At 43.3% G+C, this 23,113-nt stretch overlaps 1 protein-coding gene across 4 annotated transcripts in view; it reads left to right on the plus strand.

Annotated features, from left to right (window-relative positions):
- The window catches only part of SLC45A4 (solute carrier family 45 member 4), an 86,388-nt gene extending 63,366 nt beyond the window's left edge, over window positions 1-23,022 (plus strand). For 3 of the 4 annotated variants that reach the window (XM_048940422.1, XM_048940421.1, XM_048940423.1), the window contains exons 3-8: window positions 7,630-7,818; window positions 10,204-10,383; window positions 13,549-14,624; window positions 14,723-14,822; window positions 15,813-16,024; window positions 16,717-23,022. In XM_048940422.1, the coding sequence (XP_048796379.1) occupies window positions 7,630-7,818; window positions 10,204-10,383; window positions 13,549-14,624; window positions 14,723-14,822; window positions 15,813-16,024; window positions 16,717-17,079 (2,120 nt within the window). In that variant the 3' untranslated portion in view covers window positions 17,080-23,022. The remainder of the gene's footprint in view (window positions 1-7,629; window positions 7,819-10,203; window positions 10,384-13,548; window positions 14,625-14,722; window positions 14,823-15,812; window positions 16,025-16,716) is intronic. The other variant, XM_048940424.1, reaches the window with a different exon arrangement.
- Window positions 23,023-23,113: the final 91 nt, after the last annotated feature.

The raw sequence follows: 23,113 nt of genomic DNA on the forward strand, positions 1-23,113 counted from the left end.
TCCCCTCTCCCCCTTTCACACATACCTTTGGCTCACTTCTCCTAACATATGCTTCTCTTTCCTGACACAGCACTGTAAAACTTTGCTGTAAAATAGAAATTGTCAGAGAAGTCATATAAACCTTTCTGCAACTTTGGCAGAATGGCTGCTGAGCCTAATGAAACACTGCTGACTCCCACAGTTGCCAAGTAAGAGATGGGGAGGACAGTTGTAGGAGGCTGAGAAGCAGTAATTGAACTGAGAAAGGAAATTGGAAAACTGGATGATGAAATCCTCTAAGAAGCCTGTCACTTGTTTCCTTAATCCCATCCTTCAGGTCTGTCATTTGACCCAACATACTTGCTGCTTGCAGACTGTTGCATGCGTAATACCAAAAGCTGTAACAAAAGGCAAAATAGCTTGGTCAGGAGGGATATTACTCTTCTAGAGCTTAAAAACATTCCAGGACTGTACGTGAAGCCACACAGTGATGCTTTGTACTGAAGCTACTGGAGAGCAAGAGCATCATTTTGTTGCCAGTTGGGCTGCTCAAACTGTTCTTTGGAAGTGGATGGCTCTTCTTCTCATCGTAGGCATGGCATGCAGCCAGTGGTATCAAGCAGGGCCTGCTGTCATCAGTGCCACATTTTCAGAAGTGGTTTCTGCTGTCAAAGCACGATTTGTTTGCATCCTAAGGAGACTAAGGGGACTTAAGATTTGAAGTCAAGGTTTTAAGAAAATGCTGTGTGCTTTTCCAGCATCTCTGAAGTAATTTGATCCTTCTAATATTCCTATTAATTATTTATTCACTTATCTCTATGTAGATCCATGGATCCTTTTGTCTATAGCCTCATCCTTTTGACACAGAGCAACTAAAGCAGCAATGCAGGTGCATTTTAAAAGCATGAAACTAATCTTTTGGATATCACAGTGGTGAAGGCAGTGGGAGAAGAATGCAGACATCTCTCCAGCCCTCTTTGCTCCTCAAATTTTTCCAGATGCGTTGAGGGCAGGCTGCAGGCTGTCCCTTTTGCTGATAGCTTTGGAGATCATTTTCTGTGTTTTGCTGTTGGAGATCAGGCCCTCAAACTACTGCGTTTTTATGTCCTCATAACATCCCTTCAATTATTTGTTCTCATGCTTGTCACTCCCTTCAAAGCTAATAACTCCATCCAAACAGTGGCGACGTGCTTTATCCATCCGCTCTCCTGGCCCACAGCTGATTCAAGCCAAGCAGACAGTTGTATCTTCACGGCCATGCTGAGCAGTGCAGTGAGCCCAGCCATCGTGCAGACATCCCTGCTGACAGGAGCTAAGCAGGAGGGGAAGGAGAGGATGGACTGCTTGCAACTGGGTGACAGTGTGCTCCAGAAAAGTATGTTCAGAATGCGGAGAGCACGTACTCCTGCCTGTAAGATGTATGTAACGTGCTGACAGCTTGTGAATGTTGCCAGCTAAGCAGAAAGGCTCATATTTGACAGGCGCAAAAGGAAATTCAGGATGTAAATTTTACCAGTGGAAAGACTTAAGCCACAGTTATGCTATTGCTCTATTTTATGGTCTGTTTATGGCAATGGGTCACTTCTGAGACCCTGAGCAAATACGAGATGCCTGAAGACTTGGTAGGCACTCAGGGAGAAAGCGAACAGCAATTAAAAACCTCAGGGTAACAGCATTGTTCTGAGTTTTCCCACCTGCATGCTTGCAATCGCAGTGAGCCCTGTGATCACAGTATACTGTAATATCAGAGATGCAGACTGGAGAGGTTCTCGCTTCCCATATGACATCAGGCTGTGATTTCCAGTAGTACTTGAAAGCATTTCCTTCTTAAAAGCTCATTCTCCCGTGTTGGGAAACTGTTCATTGTAGCAGTGGGCACCAGGAGAAATGGCTGCTTTTTCATAACTCTTCCCTGTTGCTTGGCTTTTTTCAGGCCAGAAGCCAGAAGGTTTCTCATAGGAGTTGCAACCTCAATATGAGTGCTTGCTGCACAGCAGTGGAGCGTTGAGACCACCAGTCAACATGTATTGCTTTGAATTGCTTTTTTGTCAGCACTGAGCCCCGTGAAGCTGTAAGCCATTTCAAGTCTTAAACCCAAGTCAAATAGCAAGAAGCAAAAAGATTTGTGATTAGATCCAGTTGTGATAGCTCTGTGTTGTAAATATTTAGAGAGCAGACATCTGGATGCAGTTCTGAAATGGCTGCAGCCTCATTCTGAAATCCCTACTCCTCATACAGAGACCCCAGTACTGAAAGTTCACACTGTCTTCTGCATTTCTTGGGTTGGAACTAGATGATCTTTGAGGTCCCTTCCAACCCAAGCCATCCTGTAATTCTTTTGTACCCAAATGGTGAGCAGATACTGAGGTTCTCACACTGTCACAGCTTTCTGATTACTCATTTTACTTGCTAATCCTTTAAAAATAAGGTCTACGTTTCAAACAGATCAATGTAAAAATATTTTTAGCAACATTTGGTGTTTTATACAGAAATGAAACCGCAGAATAAAAAGTATTTGCAAGGCATGACAGCTTCTTGTGCGAGCTCAGAAATTTGTATGGTGTTTACTTTAAATGTACAAACAAGTCTCTAGGTGATGATTTCTGACGAATGAAAATAGGCACTTAGCATCCTATTCCCATATCAGATCTTATTGTTAAACTTATAAAGAACTATTTTTCCCCCAATAGAACTTATCAAAAAGAGGTTTTGAATAGAAACTGCTGTATGGGAGTTAATCTTTCTTCCATGTAACTCGTGACCTCACGCAGCCCTTAGACTGATGGTGACACAGTGAGCATTTCCTGTGAACCGTGAGCAGTGCTGGTCCCACTATTGTTGGGCACTTTTTTGTCTGGGAAAAAACAAACCCTTATTTACTAGAAGCCAGTGTCCTGTTTGTTTGTAGCTGGCTGGGAAATGCCACATTACAAGGGTCTCAGTGGCAGTCAACGCTGCTAACAGAAGCTGTTGTTGTGTTTTGCTCTTTTTCTCACTGATTTGTATGGGACTTCTGCGTCTGACTTGTGACCTGCTCTGCATTCAGTTCATGGCACACAAATATTAACCTTGTTTATCCAGTATGGTTTTCTTTCTCAGTGTTTCCTCAGATTTGCCATCAACAGAACACTAAATGATAATGCTCCAGCTACTATTCCTCACTTTTTCCCCCAAGTTGATACACAGCAGTAGCTCTGTTGGAGCTACCATCCGACCAGGCAAGCACACTGGTGGAAAATGAAGGCTATGCTTTTATTTTCTCTTCAGTTGGTAATGGGATGCAGCTGCTTTGTCCTTCCAGTCCGCATGTGAGTCTCAGCAGCCTCCACTAACAGTGTTTGTTACACAGTATTGCTCTTGGCCATCCAAAATCAGTCCCAGCCTAGTTACAGCCTGTTCCAGGTGAGCACAGCAGCTCTCAGAGGTTGGGGCAGTTTACATTCCTCTGTAAGAGGCTGTGGCAAGGCAGACATTTGGATGCCAAGCTCACAGTGCAGAGCTGCCATAAAATCATAAAGTCCAAACTGCCATCCATGCATCTATTCTGCACATCAGAGGCTGGATGCTATGGGGCTGCTGGCCTGGCACCTCATCTTAGCCAAGTTTATTTTAAGCAAGTGCTGCATCTAAGCCCTTGCCACTAGAAGGGGACATTGGAAGGAAGTCCTAGGTGTCAAAATATTCCCTTTATCTATTCGTTTCTGCTCATTGTCATCTTGTCCTGGCCTGGATGCCTTCTAAGTGTCTTCATACTGTAAAATACTGTATTCAGTGGTTGTGTAGCTAAAGCATGGCAGCATACATATACAGAGAAAGGAACCATTAGGATTAGATTGAAGCACTGGGGTTGGATTTCTCCTTCCCCGTAGATCTTTCTCCTTTATATCAAAATGTGTAGCACTAAAGCAACCCAACTCTTGAAATGATGCAAGTCCTGTAGTCTGTCAGTATGAAGCATGAGTATTTTGAAGAATATCTACAGGGTACATCTTGAAGTCTCACCTGATGGAACAGTGTGGCTCTGTGCCTTGGGAAGCTCTTTCCTGGAAGCCCCATGGCAGAACATGGCTGTGAGCTTTACAGAAGCCTGGCTTCCCAGCAAACATCAGAGCAGATGACTAAGTCTGTATGGAGAGAGTAGGCTCTTCATGGCATGGAACATAATTCAGGCTTCTGCTTGATACAGACCAGAGGTTGGATTCACTGGGTAGGCCACGTCTTATCAATAGCATGTCTCAGCTTTGATAGATAGCTACCCAAAGCTCTCTCCTGTGTCACTTGAAAGTTATTCCTTTCCTCTTTATTTGGAGGAGCACTGAAAGCTCCTCCAGGGTGGAATTTTAGGAATTCTTCTATTTTTCTTGGCATGGGGCTATTCTTGTATAGATTGTTATCTTGGCCTCTTTTTCTTAAAGATGCATATTTTGGCAGCTAAAGTTCAATAAACAAATGTGAAGTGGTTTGTCTAAAGAAGGATCTCCAAATTTTACATACATGGTTAAGTATCCTTTTTTCCATAAAAGCTACTATACATCCCTAGCTCTATTTTGAAATCACTGAGATTCCTATCTTTTGCAAGCCATTTTCAATGCAAATATTTGGATTTAAGCTTTGATTTATTGTACATGATGGGAAGATCACCCTTTTCAATCAGTGGAAATAAAACCTTCTCAAGTAAGCACTTCAGTCTCTCTCCTCTGACTCATACAGGGAAAGATAAGACTAAATGTAACAGAGGTTGAGTAGAAGCCCTTTTTTCCTTTCGTTTACTGATCTGTAACATCAAACCAGAATGCAGGCCTTAACCTGCTTTTGAGTTATTACACGTAAAGTTACTTTGAAAGTACTGAAGTCAAAGTAATGCTAGCAGTAAAAATCACTGTGTTTTTTTAATAATCTCAGGACATCTTTATGCCAGCTGGTTAATTGTGTCTATAAAGCATGCCAAAAGGACCTCTTTCCAATTTAGAAATGTGCAGTTTTTATGGTTTGTAAATAGGTTTTAATTTGATGCAGAAGTAATTGTTTCAGATAGATTAAGGTAATGATTCAAGAACTCTTTTTTTGCTAAGATTTCCATCTAGCAGAGAAGTGCCACCGTGGTCTGGATACAAAGTGTGGCAGCAAGGACTGAGGGACAGTCATAGGAGCAAAGAATCATTTGTGTTGGAAAGGACCTTGAAAGGCCAGCTAGTCCAACTCCCCTGCAGTGCACAGGGACACCTACAGCTCCATCAGGTGCTCACAGTGCCATCCAGCCTGACTCTGACTGTCTCCAGGGATGGGGATTCCTCCATGTCTCTGGGCATCCTGTGCCAGTGCTTCACAACAAACTGTACAAGCCCCTGTGCCCACAGATGCTCACTCCTGTTACAGCTCCCTGCTGTACTAGCGTTCCTTTTTGTTACAGCTGGGTCTTCCTTCTCAAAGCCTTTTGGCTAAGTTAGTTGTCTCAATGGCTGTTGGAATATTAAAAAAAAGAAGCCTCTTGATTGCATCCATTTTCTTACATTGGCGTTTGCTTCCAGTTGGTTAAACACAGTGTGTGGACTTCTTTAAAACAGACTTGCTGCAGTGAGTTGTCACCACAGAATAGAAACCTCTGATGCGTAACTGCCTCTGAAAAGGATGGCCCTGCAGAAGCAAAAGGGGAAGAGTGTTTATGCATTGATGTGCCTTCCATGTCCTGCAAAAAAAATCATCCGCCTTAAGTATATCATAACCTGCGTAGCATTTAGTTTTACATGCCTTGAGCCACATGCCTCCACTTTGCTACAGTTAATTTTCTTTGGAGCAAGCCAGCTTCTGTACGCCAGTGCAGATGTGCATAAGTGGCAGCATCCAGGAGCAGGTGGGGTACCAGTTAAGCACAGATCCTGATCCTACTTGTGCTTTTGGGAAGGCTGTTGAGCTCAGTGAGGTTGAAGATGTTAAAATCACAGGGATTGGGAGGTTTCCTCTGCATTTCTCTTTGGATTGCTGACGTGTACCTGTGATTAGGAGAGCACTTGTAAAAGAAGCTCGGTGGTGGAACTGCAGTCAGGATCTGGAGGAACAGTGCAAGAACCATGGCTCATAGCTGAGGTGCTCCAGTCCCTTCATCATCTTTCTGTCCCTCCATTGCTCTCTCTCTGATATGTGCGTGTTCCTCTTGAACTGGGGCTGCAGAACTGGACACAGCACTCCAGGTGCAGCCTCACCAACACTGAGTAGAGGGAAAGGATTCCTTCCCTTGGCCTGCTAGTGATACTTTGCACTGTACTTTGCCTGATGTGACCAAGGTGCTGCCTGTACCAACACAGATTGTATTTCTTAGAGACCTAAAACCTGCTGCAGAAGAAGACAAGCTGTGTGGTAACTGCCCTGTGCAGGATTGGCCTCAGGTGCAGCCTCCAGCTGCCTTCAGACAGGGTTGGCAGTCAAATCATATGCTTTCTTCATTCCCCATGGGAAAGGCAGGGTGCTGAAGGGTATGTTTGGTCTAAAAGCATATGCCAGGCAGGCTTGGAACATGCAGATCTCTCCCCATAACTCGGTGCCCATCAAGGCAGCATTACTTGTTAGCTTGTGTGTAAGCCAAAGCTGAGTTAAATCATGTAGACTTTGGCCTTAGAATGGATTTTGAATCCGGATGGTTCTTTTTTATGGTAGCTTACGGGAAGAAAAAAAAAGAGAGAGAGAGAAAAAAAAATAAATTATTTTATTATTTTCCTGTAATATAATTACTGTTATCACTACAGCCTTGGCAAAATCTGATTTATCGTATGGAAAGTCAGCATCACTGGTCGGGATTTGATGACACTTTAAATAACAGGTGATTAGCCTTCCAGATTTACAGCCTAGGCTGTTCTGGGCAGGGATTGGTATAATCCTGCCTGCTAAGGGATGGCTCAGCACACTGAATGCAGAGCACGAGGTGCAGGTTGATCTCACCAGCAAAGGTTGCACGCTACTGCACTCACAGCATCCAGCTCTGAATAATGTATGGTTTTCCTCTATAGGGCACAGACACCGAGCTTTTCAACCCTGGCATCGCTTGGATTGCCAGCAACTGATTGTTTTGTTTGTAGTGCTTTGCTAAAGAGCCTGTCAGAGGGGTTACATGGCCTGTGCTGATAAACTGAGATGGGAACAGATGTCAGAGGACCACAGTGCGGCTCTTCTGGACCAGCCTGCCATCTGCAGGCCACTGCTTGCCGTGGTGGAGCGGTGCAGAGCAGCGCTTTGGGGTCTTCTTACCAGTCAGATGCTGTCCATCATCCTCAGCCCGTTCAGTCTTTAATAACTCGGTTACAAGGGATGGTCTTGGATGTTCAGTACCACTGTGATGTTCAGCTGCTGTCGAAGTTCAGCAAAAAAGTGATTTTTTTGGACGGTAGTAATTATTGTAGATTAGTGATTACACTGTTAGGTCACTCTTTATTGTGATTTGAGTAGCTTAAATATATTATTGTTGAATTAAAGGTATGTAATACATGACCTGTGCTTTTCCCGTCGATAAGAAATGTTAACTGAGTTGTTTGTTGGGAACAAAACATAAGTGAATGAACGATCAGTTCACAATTTTCAAAGGTATGATAAAATTCCCTGTGTAAAGTAAAACGTTTGGTGCATGCCACATAACTTTAATCCTTTTTGTCTTTGTTGTAGGTCTTCCTGAACAGTACTACAGCCTCACCTGGTTCCTTAGCCCAATCCTGGGCTTGATCTTCACTCCACTTATAGGTTCAGCTAGTGACCGCTGCACGCTGAGCTGGGGCCGCCGGCGGCCTTTCATCCTTGCTCTCTGCATCGGTGTCCTCTTTGGAGTTGCACTTTTCCTTAATGGCTCCGTTATAGGTAAATGACGAGGAAATCATCTGCATGTATCACCTGGTAGCATATCTGCATTCAGGTTTTTCTGTAAGAAGTGAATATTACAACCAGCAGCTGAATCACCATACTGTGTTCTGTGACAATCTTTGCAACGCTGCACTTGAGCTATCCATTTTAAATGCTTTTTACTTTCACTCAGAAGCTACAGTGCTGTGCTGAGTGTAGTGAGTATTGTGCAGTCATAGCTGTGACTGTTAACACGGCTTTATTCATACAATGGTTGCCAGCATGTTTGCAGTCGCTGAGACGAATTTCGTTGATCCTTGACATGGGAAAATTGTAGCAACCTGTTCACAGGGAAATGTTTCCTGTTGTGATCCGTTTTCCCTTTAATGCATATCTGACAACACATCCTGTTTCCAGCATTATTTCAAAAATTATCTTTTCACTTTTTCTTGTGCTTTTCTTAGATCCGGTATTGAAAAAGTCCAGAACACAGTTAATATTTGTTTATCAAAAACTATGTGGGAAAATAATTTTTCCAGAGCCCCCATCAAAGCTGGTAAAAATAGTTTTTCCGTGAGCAGGGTTTACTACAGAGCTTAATCTACAATCTAAGACTCTTTGTAAATATAGTGTAAGAGAGGTGACAGCAAGTACCTTTGGGGAAATGTTTACATCATGATGCAAATGAAAGGAACTTAGCACCTAATAATATCCTCTTGGCTCTCTGCTTTTGGGAAAGCTACAGCTCTATTGTGAAGAGGTTGTACTAATTGAGGAAATGAGGGGAACATTACCTTAGCTCAGCATGTTAGTTTTCAAAGCCAGGTTGGGATGACATACAATGGCTTTCAATTTCTTTTGCTGTGGACAAACTGATGAGCTAAATTCACCCAAGCAATAAGTATTAATTATTTGAATTGTGGTCATTAGTTGTACTTTGGCACTGTGTCTCCAAAATTTGCTCCCCCTCTAGATGTACACATAATAATAGACTGCAGCCCTATTACAAGATTGAAATTACATTCATAGAATCATTTAGGTAGGAAAAGTCCTCCAAGGTCATCAAGTCCAACCACTGTAATTGACAAGGAGCTCTTATTTCCACACCTCAGTTTCAAGTATTCTAGTGCTATTTTTGTGCAATAAAATTTCTTCAAAGAAGGGAGCCTGGAGCAAACTCAGCTGGAATGAGGGCCATTCCGTGGTCTTCTGCAGCCTGTTCCATACCGAAAGATAAAGACTTGATGCTGGCATTCAACTCATACCAGCCACCTAGTCTTTTATCGAGAGCAGCTTCATAATGAAACAATGTTAGCCTAACTGTAATGGTGGCCTGTATCACTTTTCAGAGAAAAAAAGGCAGTGAATACTGTACACCTCCCAGGAATACAGCTACATGTAGACAGTCCGTGCTTGTTCTCTCTACTGCCCTGTTGAGATTTGCAACAAATTGAAAGCACTGACACTGCTGGTGTTTCCTGCTGTAACTTTCAACCCAGTGTGGAACACAAAGAGACTTCTGTAGAATTCTAAGAACATAAGGCAATGAGGATGAGGTGTGCAGGAATCACAGCAGTCGAGATTTAGGTGGTTTTGGATGGCTTAGCCAGTTCATCTTTTTCCACCGTCATTTTCATCAGTTGCCAGACTGATAAAATCATTACTGTACGTGGAACAGCTAAATCCCTCTGATTCAAGTAATTCATGCTTTTGCCCATGATTAGTTTCATGAAAAATTCTCCAGCTGTGTAGTACTGCTGCCTTTCTGAGCAGACAAAACGTACTTCATCCCATGCTATCCACAGAAGCTGACTGATGCTTTTTGCAGTGACCTATAAATACCTTCATGTTGCTTTACCCTTAAATGTTTTGCACGTGAAAGTGGTGTAGAAAATACAAATGCTTAAGAAAAGCAGAGACAGAGGTGAGGAGATTAAATTCCGTTTAATCCCATTGTACTGCAACCATTATGTGCTAGGAGCCACATCAGGAATGCTGTCAGCTGTGCACTTACTTGCGTTTGTAATCAATAGATGAAGTTTGTCATTTTGCTCTTGGATGCTCTCCTCTTGCATCGTGGCTTGTCTGTAAAACAGCCTTCAGCATATGGAGGAAAACACACAAGGAATGTGAATTAATACCTGATGCAATCAGAGCTTTAAGAGAGACTTTCAAAATAGCATTTTGAAAAATAAATATCAGCCTCAAAAATGCAAAAACACAATCTTCTGTTCCAGACCTTCCATAAAGGTGTGCCAGAGAGTTGAAATTGCCATTTTATTCTGCAATAGAGTGTTTCCCATGAGTGTGTTAGCCACTTTTCTCTTAAGGAGATTAACCTTGCCCTTAGCAGTTTTTGCTGTTAGACTCATGTGCTCAGATTCCTCACCTGTTTTTCCTCAGGTCTGGCTATTGGCGATGTCCCCGACAGGCAGCCCATCGGTATCGTCCTCACGGTGCTCGGTGTTGTGGTGTTGGACTTCTGCGCTGATGCGACAGAAGGGCCGATTCGGGCGTACCTGTTGGACGTGGTGGACAGTGAAGAACAAGATATGGCCCTTAACATCCACGCCTTTTCAGCTGGTACGTAGTCGACTGATTTGTTGCTGACTGGCAGCTGCCGTCTCGTCCTGATGACCAAGTTGTGACTGAATTGATTTCTCACTGCTTATTTTTCATAATTTACCACTGCCACTTTCGTACCAGTCTTGAAGCTCACAGTGTAACTGCCTTGGAGAAAATACCTGTATGAACCACTAGGCAAAGAATAGAAAAAGTACTTATACTGTATAAAAGATGAATACAAAGGGTGCATATCTTGTGGCATAAAGCAATAATATAGTTGTTAGTATTATAAACCTTTTCAGTCACTTGATAAAAATTAGGTACTTGATGCTGTGTAGCCGAAATGATGGTGGGGGAGCCAAGGAGAAGGGCTGTGCTACTTGACCTTGTTTTTATTAGAAAGGCTGGTCAGGGATGTGATGGCTGGGGGAAGCTAGGGATGCAGCAATCACAATATGATGAGTTCAAGATCTTGTGTGGAAGAAGCAGAGCAATGAGTAGAATTGCTACCCAGGACTTTAGGAGAGCCACTTTGACTTCTTCAGAGACCTATTTGGGATGTTCAGCCTGGAGAAGAGAAGGCTCAGAGATAACCTGATAGTGGCTTTTCTATATGTGAAGGGGAGCTACAGGAAAAAAGGGGACAGACTCTTTAGCAGGGTCTGTGGTGATACAACAAGGGGAAATGGCTTCATGCTCAAGGAGGGCAGACTTACGTTACATATGAGGCAAAAATCTTTTACAGTGAGGGTGATGAGGCACTGGAACAGATTTCCTAGTAATGTGGTTGATGCCCCACACCTGGAGACTTTCAAGGCTGGATAAAGGCAACCTGATCTAGCTGTGGTTTCCCTGTTCACTGCAGGGGATTTGGATTAGATAGCCTTCAGAGGTCCCTTCCAACTCTAAGGATTCTGTGATTCTATGTCCCATGGGCTAGAGTGTTAGAAAGTAAGGGGGCCCATGAGAGCTGAATGGTGTTTAAACACCACTTCTTCCAAGCTCCAGATGGGCCCCGATGGGATGCACCCACATGTGCTGAGAGAACTGGCAGAGGTGATTGTGGAACTGCTCTCTTATCATCTTTGAAAGGTCCTGGCAAATGGGAGAGGTGCCTGAAGACTGGAAGACATAGCTGCTGCCACTCAGTCTTCAGAAAGCATAAGGAGGATCTGGGAAACTGCAGGCCAGTCAGTTTCACCTCTGTCCCTGGAAAGGTGATGGAATAGCTTGTTCTGGAGCCATCTCCAAGTGACTGGAAGAGAAGAAGGATATCAGGAGTAGTCAACATGGATTACCAAGAGGAAATCATGCTTGACTAACCCAATAGCCTTCTGTGATGTCACCACTGGCTGGGTAGATGAGGGGAGAGCAGTGGATGTTGTATACTTTGACTTCAGCAAGGCGTTTGATCCTGTCTCCCACAACATCCTCGTTGTGAAATTCACCTCACCAACCACTCATCTATCCCACATTCTCTGTGAGGTGGATTGAGAGCTGGCTGACTGGCAGAGCTCAGAGGGTGCTCATCAGTGGTGCACTGTATGGCTAGAGCCCTGTAACTAGCAGTGTTTCTCAGGGGTCAGTGCTGGGTTGGGTCTTGTTCAACATCTTCATCAACAAGCTGGATGAAGGGATAGAGTCCAACCTCAGCAAATTTGGTGGTGATACAAAGCTGGGAGGAGTGGCTGACACACCAGAAGGCTGTGCTACCATTCAGCAACACCTGGGCAGACTGGAGAGTTGAGCAGGGAGGAACCTAATGAGGTTTAACAAGAACAAGTGAGTTTTGCACCAGGAGAGGAGTAACTACAAGCATCAGTACAGGTGATGGCTCTATGGCTAGAGTCATGCAGCATTGCAACAGGCTGCCCAGAGAGGTTATGGTGTCTCCTTCTATAGAGATACTCAAAACTTGTCTGGATGCCTACCTGTGCAAACTACTATAGAGTACCTGCTTTAATGGGGGACTTGGATTCAGTGATCTCTTGAAGTCCTTTCCAACCCCTGCAATTCTGTGAAAATGGGATAGTCCCTGCTCTGAAGTTTATGCTGAACAGTCAAAACTGAGTAGTGGGAAACTGGAGCAAATTCAGGTGGTGTCTCTTGTTAATCCTGATTCCTTCTTGTCAGAGGAGAGAGTAACAGCAATTTAACCTGAAAGAGAATGTATCTTAATATATCTGTAAAGTGAAAATAGGTTTAAACCCAGGTACTGTACTTGTTAATGAGCCTTATATATGTAGAAATGAGAATAAGGCAGTAACTGACAGACAACTGAGTTACTGTTGCACCTTTCATTAGCAATATATGTTCATTTGTTGGGATTGTTTAGTATGGGATTGTTCAGTCTGGAGGAGATTCAAGAGACCATATTGATCTCTACAACTCCCTGAAAGAAGGCTGTGGTGAGATGAGGGTCAGCCTCTTCTAAGGCATAACTAGCAATAGGACGAGATGGAATAGAATCAAGCTGTGCCACAGGAGATTCAGGTTGGATGTTAGAAAAAATTTCTTCTCTGAAGGGTGGTCAGGTGCTGGAATGGGCAGCCCAGGGAGCTGGTGGAGTCGCTGTCCCTGGAGGTGTTCAAGGAATGTTCAGATGTACTAAGGATGTGATTCAGTGGGGAAGTATTGGTGATAGGTGGATGGTTGGACTGGATGAGCTTGGAGGCCTTTTCCAACCTCGGTGATTCTATGTCTCAGAGACAGCAATGTGAAGACACCTTCTGTAAACACAGTGCTGTATTTATTTTTTCCTGAACATGTGCACTTCAGGTACCTCTCATCCTTTGAGAATATGGGAGCAACTGCCTGCCTCCCGTGCAGTAGCAGCCGTACTGCCTCAAAAAACAGCTTTGCACAAAAGTGTCCTTTTTTCTTTTCTGTGTATTTATGGATGCATGAAAACCCTGAGGGCACAGGACATCAGAAATTAGTCCTGAAACTCCCTCCCATGTGGTCCTGAGTTAGAGTGTATCAGCATGTCACAAAGAAGACGCACTACTGAAGAAGTGCACTAATCTGCCATTTTCTTAACTTTTGAAACCAAAATCGAAGAAGCTTTCATTTAGATTTTGTTAAGGTTGTCTGGTGTAAGCAGCTCGTTTGTCAGATTGAGTGTGCCTTTTTGGTGATCTGAGGTTACTGCTTATTGACGAAACTCCTTTCTCTCTTGCACAGGTCTTGGAGGAGCAATCGGTTATATGTTAGGAGGACTGGACTGGACACAGACTTTCTTGGGTGGTATTTTTAAATCTCAAGAGCAAGTCCTTTTCTTCTTTGCAGCCATTATCTTCTCCGTGTCTGTTGCTCTCCACCTTTTTAGCATTGAAGAAGAGCAATATAACCCTCAGCAGGACAGGATTGATGAGGAAGGAGACACACTTTCTAGTGTCAAATTCAGTGGTAGTCTCCCCCCTCTGAATCGACTGAATGTAATTAGTGAGGAGGAGCCTTACGGAGCCTCCATGTTCCACGATGAGGTTCAGTCAGAGCATGATCTCAATATGGAGTTCCTCGAGGTGAACATTGTAAGAAGTAAGAGTGACTCCGTTCTGCATATGCCTGATGCTACGCTGGAAATTGAATCGGAGCTGCTTTTTCTGCATGACATCGAACCTTCCATTTTTCAGGATGCTTCGTATCCAAACACTCCCCACAACACCAGCCAAGAGATCATGAAGTCCAAACTCAACCACCTGTCTGCTTTCCTCAGGGACAATGAGAAAGAGGAGGAAATGTTGCTTGATAATCGCTTAAATGAAGATAAAGTCCCAAATATGAATGGCTCCCTACCAAAAGAGTTCCTCAATGGCCACGCTAGAATAGGCATGAAGCAATCCAGTACTTCAAACTCCATGCGGAGGCGGAGGCACATGTTCTACCGTCAGCCATCATACACCTTCTCCTACTATGGCAAAATAGGCTCTCACCGCTATCGCTTTCGTCGGGCCAATGCCATCGTCTTGATAAAGTCCTCACGCAGCATGAATGACATCTATGACATGCAGAAGCGGCAGCGGCAGAGGTACAGACACAGGAATCAGAGTGGCACAACAAACTCGAGTGGAGACACAGAGAGCGAGGAGGGGGAAACTGAAACAACTGTCAGACTTCTGTGGCTGTCGATGCTGAAGATGCCGAAAGAGCTGCTGAGGTTGTGCGTTTGTCACCTCTTAACTTGGTTTTCGATCATTGCTGAAGCTGTGTTCTATACAGATTTCATGGGCCAGGTCATCTTTCAGGGTGATCCAAAGGTAAGAAGACAGTTACCTTTAGCAAACCTGCTTACAGCTTCTCATTGCTGGGGCGTGCTCAGTAAAAGAAAGTGGCTTTGCATTTGTGTTTGTCGCAGGCCCCTTCTAATTCAACTGAGTTACATGCCTATAATGCTGGAGTTCAGATGGGATGCTGGGGACTGGTAATCTATGCTGCTACTGCTGCCGTTTGTTCAGGTAAGAGACTCTGCACAAGGCAGTGGAATGCACCTCATAAATGTGTTACAAGGTGAAAATTATTTCTGCTTCAGCTAACATCTGCCTCCTTGTTAGTGTGAAAGATATTTTGGAAAAGCATTTCAGGTGGTCATAAGCAGAGAGATTCCTTTAAGTATCAATAATTTTTAAAAATTCCTTTAAATGTAGAGGGGGAAATATGAAAAGATTGGGTAAGTGGCATATAGCACAAAATGGCATCAGAGGGTATTGAATTGCATCTATTTAGGCATAAAGAAACTGTAATTTTGCTTGTCAGAAGATTCAAGCATATGCAAAGTCTTTTATCACAATGAAAATTCAATATTTCTGAAAGTCTTCTTCTTGCTTTCCAATAACAGTTTACACTTGGAGACTCTGAAATTGAAAACTTTTGACAAACTTAAGTTCTGCCTTTGGCAGGACATGTGCAGGCACATCTGCACAGATGAATATCACGGCTGTTTACAAGGGTGGATAGTGATAGGACGAAGGGGAATGGTTTTAAACTGAGACAGGGGAGGTTTAGGTTAGATATTAGGAAGAAGTTTTTCACTCTGGGGGTGGTGACACACTGGAACAGGTTGCCCAAGGAGGCTGTGGATGCCCCATCCCTGGAGGCATTCAAGGCCAGGCTGGATGTGGCTCTGGGCAGCCTGGTCTGCTGGTTGGCGACCCTGCACATAGCAGGAGGTTGAAACCAGATGATCATTGTGGTCCTTTTCAACCCAGGCCATTCTGTGATTCTGTGATCATGGAGACTGCCTCTTTGTTGAGAAACATCAAATCAAAGCAGCTTGTGTCTGAACAGAGTCTGAGGAATTTGAGGCAGACACTGAGGACATTGAATCACAGAATGTCCCAAATTGGAGGGGACCCACAAGGATCAACGAGTCCAACTCCTGGCTCTACACAGGACCACCCAAAATTCAAACCCTGAGATGGCATTTGTTTTGTTCTTGATCTTTGCAGCCTTGTTACAGAAATACTTGGACAACTATGACCTTAGCATAAAAGTGATCTACATCCTGGGCACGCTGGGATTTTCTCTAGGCACTGCAGTGATGGCGATATTCCCCAACGTGTACGTCACCATGATAATGATCAGCACTATGGGAATAGTTTCTATGAGCATCTCCTACTGCCCCTACGCACTTTTGGGACAATACCATGATATTAAAGAGGTACGTGAAATATTTTGATCAAAGCAGGGCATGAACACTTTTCTGAAGATCAAAGTGACAGAGGAGATTTTCTAAAACCAGTAATTTGAGAAACCTGCTTGCAGCACAGATTTGTCCTTGGGAGCTGCTAATTAAGTCAGATGGAATTGGCATGAAGTTCTCTGTAGGGTTTTCTCACAGTTGCTTTATCCTGTGCTGAGGTGTGAGAGGATATGATAGATTCTTGGCAGTCTTAGATCTTGAGGTGAGTCTGAAAATGCAGCTATGGATGTGGGGAGATGTAATGTCCTCATTTTTGCTGGAATTGAGGACATCTTTACTTTCCAGATTTTAGAACTGTTACATTTGGATTACAGACCACATGAGCATCATATGTTTTAACACATTTCTGTGCTGGTATTGAGAGGGAGATTCTTTTTAAAATCACAGAAATAATTTTCACCAACAGTCTGATGTAAATTTCTTACAAAAACTAGTCCGGGAGTCAAGTTCATGTAGGAGTGCCCCAGTAAATATCTGCTTCAGTGTAAGGAGGAGATAAGGGGGCTGTTGCTTTGGACATGCGTAGTGTGGTGCCATAAGGATGGCATAAAGTTGATGGTGGCTGAGACATTCAGGGACGATACCAGTGTTGGAATATGCAGTTTCCTCCCTTGTTTTACCTCCTAACATATATTTGTTGTATTTTCCAGTACATTCACCACAGCCCTGGGAACTCGAAGCGAGGATTTGGCATAGACTGTGCTATTCTGTCGTGTCAGGTTTACATCTCCCAGATCCTTGTGGCCTCTGCCCTTGGTAGTGTGGTGGATGCGGTTGGCACAGTCAGAGTCATTCCCATGGTGGCTTCAGTGGGATCCTTCCTGGGGTTTTTGACAGCTACTTTCTTGGTGATTTATCCCGAAGTCAATGAAGAGCCAAAGGAAGAACAGAAAGGACTGGGTCCTCCGGAGACAACTGAGGGCAACAGCACAAGCACAGAGAAGCCAACCGTCCTGAAGCTCACACGCAAAGGAACCACCGCATCGGAGCTGCAGGGCGAGTCAGCTGTGTGAGGCCGCCGCTTGTTGCTCACCCACATTCCAGGGAGTGCAGGTGCAGGATCAAGAGCTCTTCTTTTTTTCTTTTTCTTTTTTTTTTTTCCAGGAAAACAAATTAGGATCTTCACTACTTGTAGCTAAAATTGCAGAAGAAAAGGCAGTTTCATGCAAAAATGTAAACGAAGTTCTGTAGTCCTTAATATAGGTTTGAACAGGTAGCTATGATGCTAATTGCTTTCCCTACAGCTTAGAAATGTCATTTCTGAACACTTTTCTATTACCAAACATTTAGATTTCAAGTAAGTTTTATTAATCTGCATGAGACAGTGTATACAATTAGCAGTTAGAAAAATTAAGTTTTCAGCTGATTTTTAACTAACTGAAAATGGAAGCTATCTTGACTTACAGTCTCCTGCTGTTTATTTGTCTGAACATTTCCAATTTCACTAGTGCAGTAGCTGAATGAAATGCTTAGACATCATGATCAGTTCTTTTCATATGCATATTATTGGTCTAACAGCTACAGTTCTTGAACGTTAATTTTAGAAGTCATATTTTTGTTAGTGCAATTACTACAGAATTGTTTCATTTTCAAGGAAAAAAGCAATTACTGCAGTTTCTGGGAAACTGCTGTGAATCCTTTCGGTCTTACTGCTCAACAATTACTCCCAAATCCGCTGCTTGTAGGTGACATTGAGTGAATGATGTGAACTGTAGGTGGAAGGACAGCAGCTGGGAGAGGTGATCAGCACTCACAGGTTTTTAATGCAAGTGCTGAATTTGATGAATGTCACTGGAATATGCTGTGACAGTTCTTAGCTGGGAGTTTGCGTACTGGTGAGCTCTGGGGCTTTCTTGGCATTTAAACTTAATCATCTTCATGCCGTGAAGGAGGGTGTCCCTGGGGTCAGCTTTGTGGGATGGGTGTGCAAATTCTCATTTGGTGGAAGGAAGTCATTGCTTACTTGCACTTTTTTGCTCCTTTAACCTCCAGGCTGGGAACGCAGCAGTCAGGTTAAAGCACAGAGTCAGTACAACAAGGTGAACCAAAGGCCTACCTCTGTAACTTTATGGCATAGTCTGGTTGTATACAAATTTGTGTCAGAAACAGTTTCTAGGCCTTAAAATCCAATCCACTCACGTGTTGCTGTTTCAGTCCCTGTCTCGGAGGAATTGTAGGCTGGAGCTCTTCTGAGCTGCTCTACCAATTTCGTCAGCGCAACCTCCGTGCCCCTTCCTTGATTCAGCACATAGCTGCAGTGCAAAGACGTTTTCTGTGAAGAGTTTAAAAGAGTTGAGCTAATCTGAGTTACAGTTTTATTTGGATTGCTGGCAGTGCCCTGGTCCGTGGGCAAAGCTCAGAGATCCGGCAGCCACTTAAAGCGACTTCAGAAACTGAACTTCCATCTGTCGTCTTCTAAGGAGCGTTTGTGATGCTGTTTCCTCATCTTGGTGTGGACCTACGGGCTGCAGTCAGTCCTCGTGCTATGAACAGACAAATCACAGCTCATCGTAAGATTTCTGCTGCCTCCAACTTGTGATACTACAGTACTTTTAACTGCATGTGTAAACCATGCTGCAATATAGTCACTCGAAAGAAATATATATATTTCAAAATGAAAAGCAGTTTTTAATAATAAATTACTTGAATTGTCGATGTATTTAAGAAATGTATGTTTTGGTATATTTGAAGCTGACACGCAGTTTTGGCTGGTGAGGAATTCCTGGTGGCATACGTGTGTTGTGAGCTGAAGGCTGTCAGTGCGATGTCCTCTGCTATCAAGAGTGACAGTGTTGTGCTTAGGCTGGTGGAATTCCGAGCACTAAAGTACATGGAATCGCATGGGACTTCTTTTTCTGTTTTTTTCCAAGTGTCTCAAAGAATCTTTTTTTTTTTAAGGTGAATATTATTTTTATCTAGAACACATACTGTGAACTGTGTTCTGACAGGGGAATAGTACTACTGAAGAATGTGAGACCTTACTGAAGAAAGCAGTTGTGAGAAATACTTTAACTGAACTTCTGCCGTGAATTTTATCATCTCAGTTACATTTAATATATTCTGGTGATATTCATATATATAGAAGAGATGCGTGTTATATTTCACCCTATAACTGGCATTCGTGTAAAATACATACTGAGTTAGACGTTTTAAAGTGGCTTTACTATTTTATTTTTAAAACTTCTTGAAGATTCTGCTTTTGTTTAAAGGAACACTGTCAAGTACTCCTTATGTGAACCTTGTTTCTTGCAAGGTTCTGCTACACTTTTTATAGCTCTTCTGGTCGCTGCCAGCCTTACCTATTTCCCCACCACTCACTAGTTCTTTGATGGTGAATGTAGCTTCCAACCACTACTGCTCTGCATAGCATCTTTGTAAGCCAAGGTTTCTTTCACAGCACAGTCGAGTCACCAAGGTCCAGCTGCAAGGAAGGAGGAGATGCTGAAGCTCCCTCTTGCAGACTGATGTTGCATGCGTTTATTTAGTTTTCTGTGTCGTGGCAAGCGGTGAGGATGACATCTCAAACCTAGAGCGTTTCAGTCAAAGGCAGAGCAGGTCCAGTTTGTCCCAGCCTCGTCTCTAGAAACTGACATTAAAATGGGATTGTTTATGGCATTGTTTAGTGTGTTTGTAACACATAAATATGCACACTGCTTTGTAACAGGAAGCTCTATTTCACTGCCCTACAAAACCGAAGGAAATAATTATCCATTGTAAACACGCCAAAGTATTTGTAGTATTGCCAGAAGAACTAACTTCGGGCAGCCCCTGCCAAAGCATCTCCTCCTGTCCCTCGGCCAGGCTGTGAAAGCACCGCGCTCGCTTCCCCTGCGCTCACAGGGATCATTTCTGACATCTGTTGATAGAATGCTTTCTCTTGAATTTGAGAACTTTCCTTTTCACCCCGGGGCATCTCAGGGTGGAGTGGGCACTCATTTATTTATAAATGCATCCTTCACCTTTTGATACGAACTTTCCTTTTTGTCACAATTAAAATATAAATTAGCATGATTTTACGTCTTCATTGCAGAAGAGAGAGTTGAAGGGGCTTTACTTAATTCCTGATGACAGCAAGTATCATTGTTACTTGCCAGTATTGCTGTACAGTCCAACTTATCCTGCGTGCTCCATCTCCTTCACTGCAGTAGGTTTGTGGTTTTGTGGTTTCACTCCAAGTTGCTCTATACTGTAAACAACGTTAATGAATTTTGCTGCAGTCTTGGGTGGCGCGCAGCGCCCCTACAAGAGACACTGATAGAGCTCAGATTGCTGAGCTTTTCACTAGGACTCTGCGGTCGGCAAGCTGCACGTCCTGAAGTATTTCACATGAAAGCAGAGCAGCTCAAACCGCACTGCTCCGAAAGGCACAGTGAGGATTGTGCACCATTGGATTATCACAAGAGTCTTATTGGGCTCAAACTGCTTGTGGCTGGCAATTACAGATTCCAGAAGCAATAATTTCTTAGGAATGTTTCCCTTCCTGCTGGTTAGATGACTTTCATAGAGATTTATGACCCAAACAGGCTTTTTATAATACAAATCTGGTTGTGTTGGCTAGCGCTGGCAGTAAGCAGTTGTGGTAAGATGTGGGTTGTTCATCATCAGGAGGGAGGAAGCCAGTAAATCCAGCAGAGGTTAGTGCTCCTTGAATCTCCTTGCCCTTTTCCCCTTTTATTTGGAGCCCTTCCCTGCAGTTTGAAATAATTCCTTCTCAGAGGGAAGCTGGCATTTACCCTCCCAGCTTCTACTGCAGAGCCCATGGTGAGCGGGGCTGAGCCTTCCTCATCTCTTTCCCATCTCATCCAAATCCCCTGAGCACTTGAATGACAACAGCACCAGTAACAATTATTGCCAGATACCTCAATAAAGCCTCAGTTCCATCTAAAAAATGCATCTGCCCACCCTGTGCTGAGCTTGGCCTTCATCACCCTTGTCACCATCACAGAAGGCAGGCTTTTCATGGCTATGGCTCATCTCTTGCAGTAATGTGGGTTGAGACCACACCTGCCAGTGAAGGAAGTTGTGGTTGATATCTGGGAAAGCTTCCTCCATGCTAGGCAGGCAGGCAGGCAGGCAGGCAGGCAGTCACGTCGCAGGGAGCAGCAGTTTTGGTGGTCACTCCTCTTTTCAGTAATTTCCTCTAAATGAGAAGCTGATTCGCCAGCCACTCTGCGGTTCGGTCTCTGCGATGAATTCTAGTTCAATCACTGAGAGTTTTTTAGGTGTGTGTGTGTATGTGTGTGTGCATGTGTCTGTGTGTATATAGCTTCATATACACACTGCTCGGGCCAAAATACCATTGGTGGTTGTGTGCTCTTTGTCACTGTACTCGACAATGTTTTCAACTGAGTTCTTCCAGGCTTTCCCTCATCCTTGTCTGACGCGAGATGAGCTCAGCTATAAATATATATCCTATTTAAGTGAGTAAGTGAACTCCTGCATGATATTCCAAGCACATGTAGCAGCTTCGGCATCTGCAGTATCCGTTGCGAAAGAGAAGTTGGTTTTATTTGCAGCTGTTTTGTTCTTGCTTCCTTTTAATAGGCCAAATAAATGTAATGAACACCAAATGTTGCACAGAAATGTTATGAATGACTGTGTAGAAGAGATACCAAATTTTATTTTTCTTTGCAGAAACTTTATGGTAACAGAGAGTCCTCTAGCTGTTATTGTTAAATGACAAACTGAACGTTTGTGAAGTGCGTTGGAAATGGTCATTTTAAGACATGATGCTACCCAAAGTTTTCTGTTTCTCATGTTGCATCAAGAAAAAGCGGCTCCCAGAGGCAAGCTGCAGGAGCTCAGGTACCAACTGCTGTTTGGCTTTAGAGGTTCAGCAGCCTGGGCAGTTCAGAAATTACATTAGGTAACTTTCTCAAGGCTTAGTTGTCCTTCTGTAATATGGCAGTAGCACATGGCTTCAGTCTGCTCGAGCAGCAGGGTCTGCTTGTTCACATATTCAGTTTGTTATGTGATTTCAATTGCATTTCCAGGGGGGTGGTCTGCACTTGGCTTCTCCCTGTCCTTTAGCCTTGCTGTTCCTCACCATAGCGAGGTCTGACATGGATGAAAATTATGGCTGTTTAGCGGCAAATATTTTCCCTCAAAAAAAAACACAACAAAGTTTCTTCTTAAATTCAAAGGCTTTTGCTGTGTTTGTGGCCTGCTAAAGCTTTACAGAAAGGCCAGGACGCAGCCTCAGTTCAGCATTCTCTGACATGTTCTTAAAATTTGGAGCTGGGGGTAGAGCTCTGGAAGCAAAGCCTTCCTTGAGCAAGTCATCCCCTGAGCCTGCACCTGCTCACTACTCAGTGGTAGCCAAATTGTAGTAAACAGCCCCAAACCCAGAAAGACTGAACTATTAACAAATTGGCAGTTCTCAATTATTACTCTGATGTAACATGAACGCTAAGCCCTTTTGGTAGCCCAATGACCAGCTTATTTTAAATGCCTCATATTAATAGAAAGCTGCATATAGGCATCTCATAGCAGAAAAAATAAAAAAGAGAATATTTAGTTCCTGTGTGAACTGGCCATACGACAACTACTTTTTTATCAACTTATTAAGTTGGGGCACTATAATAGCTCTTGCTGAGTTTAGCAATGTTTATAAGCATGTGTTAAACACATAACGTTAAGTTTTATGAGGAAAAAGGAATAAAGAAAAGTAATGTCACAGATGAATGTTTGAGTGCGTAGACGGCATAATGTATGTATGTTTTTTATTTCTACACTGTTGAGCTTATTTTCTGTTTTAAGGTTAAAAGAAAAAGAGTTGTTGCATGAGAACTGTTTTATTGTGTTCTGCACTTTCTGTTCTTTTTGTATAATCTTGTTTTGTTTTTTTTCATTTATGCATAGAAAACAAAAATCAATTTAGAGATATTCTACTCCACAAGACATTGTGTTCCAATCCGTTGTTCTGAATTTCGATCTTAATAAACATTTCAGTAAGAGTTTGTGGTTTGCATTCCTGTGTTGTTTGTAGGGAGCTTGGGTGGAGGCACTTAGCGATGGAGCCGACACTTGGAACATTTGGGTTTATCA

This window comes from Lagopus muta, chromosome 3, assembly GCF_023343835.1.
Source record: "Lagopus muta isolate bLagMut1 chromosome 3, bLagMut1 primary, whole genome shotgun sequence".
Lineage (NCBI taxonomy): Eukaryota > Metazoa > Chordata > Aves > Galliformes > Phasianidae > Lagopus > Lagopus muta.